General features: G+C 52.1%; 1 protein-coding gene across 2 annotated transcripts; it reads right to left on the reverse strand.

The window, feature by feature from the left end:
• Positions 1 to 90: 90 nt before the first annotated feature.
• MAPK3 (mitogen-activated protein kinase 3) lies at positions 91 to 6,728 on the reverse strand. Of its 2 annotated transcripts, XM_006877029.1 has the most exons (9): positions 6,559 to 6,728; positions 5,313 to 5,495; positions 3,205 to 3,394; positions 2,459 to 2,575; positions 2,063 to 2,177; positions 1,561 to 1,692; positions 1,278 to 1,387; positions 1,028 to 1,182; positions 91 to 242 (listed from the first exon to the last, which is right to left on the reverse strand). In XM_006877029.1, exons 1-8 carry the CDS (start codon positions 6,726 to 6,728, stop codon positions 1,060 to 1,062), a joined length of 1,140 nt encoding a protein of 379 aa, XP_006877091.1. In that variant the 3' UTR covers positions 91 to 242; positions 1,028 to 1,059. The 2 variants fall into 2 exon arrangements, with proteins under 2 accessions (XP_006877091.1, XP_006877092.1); XM_006877030.1 differs by lacking the exons at positions 91 to 242; positions 1,561 to 1,692 and having other exon boundaries at positions 1,060 to 1,182.
• Positions 6,729 to 8,065: the final 1,337 nt, after the last annotated feature.

The following is an 8,065-nucleotide window of genomic DNA, read 5'->3' on the forward strand; positions in this document are numbered from 1 at the left end:
GAGATGCAGGCAGAGCAAGTGGGGAAGGTTCACTGTGGGGTCAACCGAGCCCCTCAGACCCTGTGGGGGAAGAAGGAAGAAAGGGAGAAAGGCCTTGGCCTGCTCCAAACAGGAAGCTCCAAGCACAGGAGAGAGGTGGCCAGACCCATCCTCTGCCCTGGCTGGGGCCACCAGAGTCTGGGCTGGGCACAGTGTCCATTCTCTAACAGTCCAGCAGGGGAGAGGCAGTCAGGAGGCAGGAGCTAAATGAAAAGGCAGGTAGAAAAGGAGCATTAGGACCCAGGAGAAGACCTGCAGAGCCCTGACCTCAGTCTCTCCCATTTCGTCTTTCCAGGTGTGCAGACCTTTAGCTTCCCGGTAGCTTAGTTTCTTGATCTGTAAAATGAGGATACTAGTGGACTCCACTATCTGTGAGGATCCAGTGAGTGGATACATATCACATGGAAGCTTCTCAGAACAGTGCTTAGAGCTGTGTGTTTGCTCTGAAAAGAATGGTGTCCAGGAAACTGAGACCCACATTAGTGAGGTGTCTTGCTCTTAAAGTAGCAGAGCTGGGGTGTGAACCCAGGTCTGTCTGCCTTCTTCCTATCAGGCCACAACTGGGGAAAGACAGGAAGGAGAAAGTGCAGGATGGGTGGGCACAAGTGTTGAGGGTGTGCACTGTTGACCTAGGCACCAGGTATGAAGGGAGGAGGCCTGACAACTGGGGCAGACTGGGTGCCGCTGGGCTCCTCCCTAAGCAATCACTACCTCTGGCCTGGCTCTGCTCCCTCAGATGGCATAAGGGGTCTGGAGAACCTCTGCAGTCTGGAATGACCACAGGGCTAGCGGATGCAGGTGTTGATGGGGAGGCATTTGGGACTGGGGACAAGCGGCTGGGACAGAAAACAGTCCTCGGGCATGGGCAGGCTCTGAGCCTTTCTCTTGCCACCTGAGATGTGGGTCATGGGAGTGAGGCAAGCCTGACACTGTCTGGAAGCAGGTTGAATGCTGTGGTATCTGTGTACAAGTGGTGGGGAATACCTACCAGGTTCTGGGGAGCAGGGGCATCAGTCCAAGTTAGGGGGCTTCTCCTGCCCCGGGTTGGAAGCGGGCTGTCTCCTGGAAGATGAGCTCCTTCAGCCGCTCCTTGGGTAGATCATCCAGTTCCATGTCAAAGGTGAAGGGCTCCTCAGCCACAGGCTACCATGGAAAAGAGGGCAAGGGTTCAGACTAGCCCCTGGGGGTTGCCTGCCCACCCACCTACCCAAAAGCATTGCTGCTGGTAGCTGACCCACCTCATCTGTAGGGTCGTAGTACTGTTCCAGGTAGGGGTGGGCCAGTGCTTCCTCCACTGTGATCCGTTTGTTGGGGTTAAAGGTCAACATCCGGTCCAGTAGTTCAAGGGCTAAGGAAAGGCAAGAAAGAGTTAGGGCCAAAGAGAAAGCCTGAGGAGTTTCCAGAAGCATCACTCTGCTTCTCAGTGCCCAGGCACCTGCTTGATTTGCTCTGACAGCTGCTGAACTCATACCCTCTTTGTGCTCAGCTTTTCATTCCTATCAGCCCCCAAGACTCTCTCACCTTTGGGGTCTGACTTGGGAAAAAGCTTGACCCAGGCAACCTTGGTCTTGGATGGCAAAGACTGTAGGTAGTTCCGGGCCTTCATGTTGATGATACAGTTCAGGTCCTCCTGAGATGGGGAGCCCAGAATACCTGAGGGTAAGGTAGGTTACTTGGTGAGAGATATTCCCCTCTTCTGGGAACAAAACAATCAAGAAACCAGTAAGAGCCACTCCCGCAAGAGACCTCCTCCAATCTTTCAAAGAGTTGCCTCTGCAGATGGTGAGAAGCCAGAGGTCTACATTAAGAAAACCCTAGGCTCGAATTCTAGCTCGCACTTCCTCACATGTAGAGTTTGACTTTGCCTTGTTTACCACATGGGGTACTAGGCACACCTTAAAGAAATGCTGTGAGATGATCTAGGGGCTCACCATGTAGTAGCCTAAAGATTCACCGAAACTCAAGAATTCTTATTTCAGGTAAGTTAACCTCCCTCCCATTTAGCTAGCCAGGCCCGCCTCACTTAGAATGTGGTTGAGCTGGTCCAGGTAGTGCTTGCCAGGAAAGATAGGCCGATTGGAGAGCATCTCAGCCAGGATGCAGCCCACAGACCAGATGTCGATGGACTTGGTGTAGCCCTGAGGACAAGAAGGTGATGGGCTCCTGAGCCAGCCTCCACATAAGGCTAAGCCACCATCCCCAACCCATATCCCACACCATCCAGGGAGGCAGAGGGCAAGGCCTGGAGGAGCAAATGCGCAGCTTCCTTCCCAAGGACTGGAGTGACATGGCTCAGCCCGGGAGTACACTATCTGCCTTATGGGGGTCACTTCCTTACTCAGAGAAGCCCTAGGACCTACTTCCCTCCCTGCAGGGGGAGTGAGGGGGGTGGGGGTAGGTGGAGAAGCAGCCTCCCTACCTTAGAGTTGAGCATAATCTCTGGTGCCCGGTACCAGCGTGTAGCCACGTATTCTGTCAAGAAGCCAGTGTGGTCATGTTCAGGATCAGCAATCCGGGCCAGGCCAAAATCACAGATCTGGAATCAAACCCAGGCTGTTCAGTTCAGTGCTCAGGGTCTCCGTGGCTCAGGCAACCCTACTTGTACGCCTTTGCCTATCATGTCCCCCTTGCTTGGGATGCTTTCACCAAAAGGCTGCCACTGACCTAGAAGGTGTGTCTTTGGGCAAATTCAGAAAAGGCTCCCCCTTCCTCTGATGGGCACAGTCCTATCTTAGGGCAGAGCTGACTGCCTACTGAACACAGAGCTAGGTAACTTGCGGCCTCCATACTGCCACCATGCCTCAGCTAATCCCACTTCCTGGAGGAAGCCTTCCCTGATAGCATTTAGCCCCCAAGCAGTTCCTAGAATCTTTGCTCTCCTTTTTGCCCTCTGGGAACAAGAAGTTCACTTGGGAGGCAGTCCTATTGCTCTGCCAACTGTCAGCTAGAAATTCTTCTATGGGCTAAGGAGAAATCTGTCTCCTGGCTCACTAGGACCGTGCAGAGCCATTTGTCTAAGATCCTTCATAAATGCAGAGAGTAATTAAATGTCTGGTGGAGGTGAGAAACCCAAAGGCCAGGAAGAAGGGACTGACTCTGGCCTGATCTATCAGGCCCTCTGGAAGCCCCTGGAGGTAGAGAAAAGAGAAGCACCCAAACCCTGACCTTAAGGTCACAGGTGGTGTTGATGAGAAGGTTGGAGGGCTTTAGGTCTCGGTGGAGCACATTGGCCGAGTGGATATACTTGAGGCCCCGCAGGATCTGGTAGAGGAAGTAGCAGATGTGGTCATTGCTCAGCTGCTGGCTTTTGAGCAACTTGTACAGGTCTGTCTCCATTAGGTCCTGCACAATGTAGCTGAGGGTGGCACCAGAGACCCCTACCCCAGGTCAGGGGTAGCAGGAGGCACTGGGTTAAGGAGAACAGGTTCTGGTGACTAGACTGTTAAGTTCCCTCCAGTTGAGGTTCTTTGGACTCAGGAAATTTGCCAGCCCATATTATTAACCAGGGAGTCTTGGTGTGGTGCTGTAGGATTAGGATAAACACTAGACTAAATGGTCATTTTGAACTGCAAAGTCATCGGCAGTTCAAACTCACCAGCCAATCCTCAGAAACCCTATTTAGGGTCTCGCTATGAGTCAGAACCAACTCGACAGCACTTACCACCAACATCATGAATCAGACAAGGCCCATATTCATCAACAGGTTTGAGGGCCTCTTTGCACATCTCAGTTGAGTGTCTGTGAGCAAAGCACTTAAGTTGTAGAACTCAGTTTCCTTAAACTCTGAGAGGCAGGAGAACTGCACAGTTAAGAGCACTTGCTTTGGAGTTAACACACCCATTTTTGGAACCCCTACTCCACTACTCATTGGCTTTGTGACCGGTCTCTACCTCTATTTCTTCATCTGTAGATGGGGGAAATTTGTGCTTTACAGAGGGTGGCTGTGAGGTTGGGAAGAGAACCTATGCTATGTAAAGCAATTAGCCCACTGCTTGCCACACGCTAAGTATTCAGCAAATTTAATGAAATGATCTACATGGCTATTGAGAGGGTTAAATGAGATAATGTATGAACACCATCTGGCATGCAATAAATATTTGCTTATTTTTAAGTGCCTGCCTTATGGGAATGGTTTGTGCAAGAAAAATGAAGAGATATTCTCAACAGTACACACCTACTCAAAGAAGAGTTGTTGGCTGAAAATCAGAAGATTGAGGAATAAATGTCCATTTATATTTTAAGATTAAAACAAGTATTACATATAAATAAATAAATGCCATGTGCTTGTCACTGGAGAAGTAAGTATTGAATGTCTTTTACAGTCAGCCTCTAAAGGATCAACCCTGCTGTTTTTATAGATTGGGAGGCCCAACAAGAGGCAGTGACTGCTTTAAGGTCACACTGTAAGTCAGGAATGGGCACAGGAATCTCCTATCCAGTTTGTAGCAGAGGCTGCAAACTTGCAGTGCACATCCCCACTCTTGGGAGGAGGACTGGGGAGGAGAGGAAGGGTGATGGTATCACAAGCTGCTGAGAACAGAAGCGATGGTCAGCTAGGCAGTGAACAACAAACTGGGAAAGTGATAGCAGGGGAGGGCAGTAAAGGCTAGTCTGTCCCTCCCTGGGCAAGGTTCATAACCAGAGGTGATTGGGGTGGGGCTCTGAGAGGGAAGTCACAGAGAAAAGAAGTTCTTATTTGGGGGAGGGGAGAAGGTGACAACAAAAAGTACTTGATTTTAGATTTTCAGAGTCTCCATTTTCTCATCTTTGAAATGGAGCTGGTGAGGCCCATTTCATAGGGCAGCTGGGAGGTAGAATAAGAAGCATCACTTGGCAGGCATGGCACCTGACACCTAGTAGGCCTTCAAGAAAAGGCAGTTTTCTTCCTTTCTGCTTTCTCTCCAGTCTGAAGCCCAGAGAGGAAAGAATCATTAGTTTGTTAGGCAAGAATCAACTGTGGGCAGAGGCTGGATCATGTCACAGAAATGCAGATGTCAGAAGACAAAGCTCCCATAGAGCTGATCTCACCCAGCCCCCCACTGTGTCACAGAGCAGAGAAGGGACTGGCCCAAGGCTACACAGGCTGGAGACAGGAGGCCAGGATTCAATGAAGAACCAGGTTCTCTTACACTCTGTGGCCTCTCAGGCTGAAAAGTTTTACTGGGTTTGTTTTTGAGGGTAGGGAAGAAGAAAACAGAAAGAATGTGAATTGCTGCCCCCAGCCCAGCTAGAAGGCCAAGCCTAGCCAGCCATCTGGCAAAAGTGAAGGATACACATCCCTCATGGCTTCCAGGTTGGGTGCCCGCAGGATGTCTCGGATGCCAATGACATTCTCATGGCGAAAGCGCAGCAAGATCTGGATCTCCCGCAGTGTACGCTGGCAGTAGGTCTGATGCTCAAAGGGGCTGATCTTCTTGATGGCTACACGAGTCTTACGCACGTGGTCATAAGCTGAGCTGAAAGGGCCAGAGAGATATTGATGGTGTGGCCTTGTAAAGTGGGAGTCCAGGGCAGATAGCCCCACCCAGGCCTTGGTAGTGAGGGGAGGGAGAAAGAGAGGGTTCTGGCCGAGTCATAAACAATGATGGTTCCTTCCTGCTTTTGGCCTAGGATCTCCAGGGAGAAGGTTGGGGAGCAGCCAAGGGCCTTCAGTGACTTCACAAACAGAGGAAGAGGCTGACCCCTCACAGACTTCCCCTCTCCTCACAGCCCCTCCCCTTCATTCTAGCTGCCCTGAGCCTTCATTGCCCCCATAGCCAGGATGTGAGCTCAGAGCCCCAGACAGGTCCATGGAGTGGGGTGGGGGGTTGGGGAGAGGATGAGTGGAGGACACAGAGTGAGCAAATACAGTGAGAAGAGGGCATTATAGGAAGGGCTGAGGCAGGGTAGCAACCAGGGTGAGATACCTGGGCTGCAGGTTCCCAGAGGAACAAAAGCCCAGAGCAGACGGGAGGGGGGGGGAGGTTGAGAACGTTTATAGACCCCTCCCCAAAGGATGCAGGGAGGCACTTTTAGTCCTTACCCTTCACTGGGCCCCTCGGTCCCAGTTCAGAACCCTGTCCCACCCTGCCTAGCCCCTAGCTCTGCTCTTCTCTCCAAAACTGCTTGGGCACAGCCTCACCAGGAGGATCCCAGGTATCCTTCTTTCCAAGAAGGTCTTTCACTCCTTCCCCAAGAATACCTAATCTTTTCGGCCCCAGGTCTCCACCCCTTCCTCCCCAAGGTGCCCACAACTCCCCTAGATGTACTCAGATGGCCCTCCCTTCAGTCTTGAATGTTTCCTCCAAGGTCCCGAGGCCCCCTCCCCTTAGATGGTCCGCAGCGCCCCCACCCCCAGAAAGCACTCAAAGATTCCCTCCCAGAGCCTTCTCAGTCCCCAGCCTCTTCGGGACTCTAGACTCTCCACGTCTCAAGAAGTGCTCAGCACCCCTTCCCCTTACTTTTCCCGTTTTCGGAGCCCCTTCCCCTTAAATCAGCCCCTTCTCCTAAACAGCCCCCTCCTCCAGAACACTCCCTCACCTGACCATGCCGTACGCGCCCTCGCCGATGTACTGCAGCTGCGAGTAGCGAGGACCCACGTCGAATGGCTGCCCCTTCACTATCTCCACTTCCCCCGGGGCCCCCATGTAGACCCCATCAGCTCCCCGGGGCTCCCCGCCCCCGCCCCCCTCAGTCGCCGCCGTCGCCATCTCCACTCCTCCCCTCCCCCCGCCCCCCGCCCTTCTCCCCCCGAGGCGGCTGCGCCCGAGGCCCCGCCCCTTCCCGCCCGCCCTGTCACTGAGGAGCCCTGAACGCCAGGCCCCGCCCCCGCCCCCGCCCCCGCCCCCCGCGGAGCTCACGCGAGGGCCCTGGCAGTCACGTGGTCCACTGTCCTCTTGCGCGTGTCGCGGCGGTCCACGGCGCAGTCCTGGAGCTGCTTGGGGTCCTTGCCAGTAAAGAGGTGAGCCCAGTACGGCTGGCGGCTGAATACACCCGAGGCCACCTGAACGCGCCAGGGCTGCCCCCTGGTTGCATTTCGAGATGGAACCTTCGCCTGCGGGTTGTAGTTTGGACTGGCTGGACCCTGATGAGTGATCCCCTCAGTACTGCACAGTAGCCAGGAAAATGCTTCCTCACAGATGTGGCTTGCCTCAAGAGGGGCCTGCTAAACTGGAGCCATTCAGCACAAAGGAGAGCTGGTGAACCCAGTGGTCCAGATTCCTAGCTGTGGCTTTCCCCCCAAGTTGTGAGAGTGAGAAACGTACGGGAACCTCAGCTCTGCCCGCAACTGCTGCTGCCTAGTGATTACCAGGAACACGGATAACCCCAGTCAACCTTCACTTAGGAGGCAAGCAAAGCTGCATGCAAAAGTGACTAATACAGAAGTGACTAAGTTTGACTAAAATACTATGTGGCTTTTCTCCATAACAGCAAAACTGGAAACGTTTTTGTTGCCAGTTGGATTTGACAGAATGAGAATCCTGGCAAGATCGTCATCGTGAATCTGAATTATAAAATACTTTGACCACTTCAATTTAGGACCACCCCCCCAAAAAGAAAAAAGCCAGGTGTCATCCAATATTAGTAATTCGAATGAGCAGTGGCCTTGTATGTCTTCTTCATTATTGTATATGCCAGTGTTTGAATAGATAACGTTTTACCCTGGAGAAGCTGACTTTGGATTAGCTGACTTGGATCAGGAGTCAAAGGGATAATGAAGGTGAGTCTCACAGTGATGTGTCACAAACAGACGCAGAAGCTCTTTCCGATTCCATACTATCAAAATCAGACTGTTTAAACTGAAGGAAAGACCCTCAGACCATCCAGTCCACCGCCTGCCCCCTTCATTTTACATTGAAGATGTAACCTGGAAGCTTCACAAAAACACACATCTCCTAAACTTCAAGATAATCACTGTTTTCTTTCCTAATGTAGCTGGGAGCAGGTCCTTGAGTGCATTCCAGATCAAGAGACAAAATGGAACAGTAATTAGGATTCTGAAATTGCTCATAATTAGATCCATAACCAGGTATTCTAACTCTGAAGA

The sequence above is a fragment of the Chrysochloris asiatica genome, unplaced genomic scaffold (assembly GCF_000296735.1).
Source record: "Chrysochloris asiatica unplaced genomic scaffold, ChrAsi1.0 scaffold00440, whole genome shotgun sequence".
NCBI classification, from domain to species: domain Eukaryota; kingdom Metazoa; phylum Chordata; class Mammalia; order Afrosoricida; family Chrysochloridae; genus Chrysochloris; species Chrysochloris asiatica.

Excerpts from the sequence above, each read along its gene's own strand:
- MAPK3 (XM_006877029.1), bottom strand. The coding sequence starts at position 6,728 with ATGGCGACGGCGGCGACTGAGGGGGGCGGGGGCGGGGAGCCCCGGGGA. Across the intron at positions 3,395-5,312 it reads CTGGAAGCCATGAGGGATGT|CTACATTGTGCAGGACCTAA; the intron begins GTATCCTTCACT and ends TGCCACCCTCAG. Across the intron at positions 1,183-1,277 it reads ACTACGACCCTACAGATGAG|CCTGTGGCTGAGGAGCCCTT; the intron begins GTGGGTCAGCTA and ends TTTCCATGGTAG.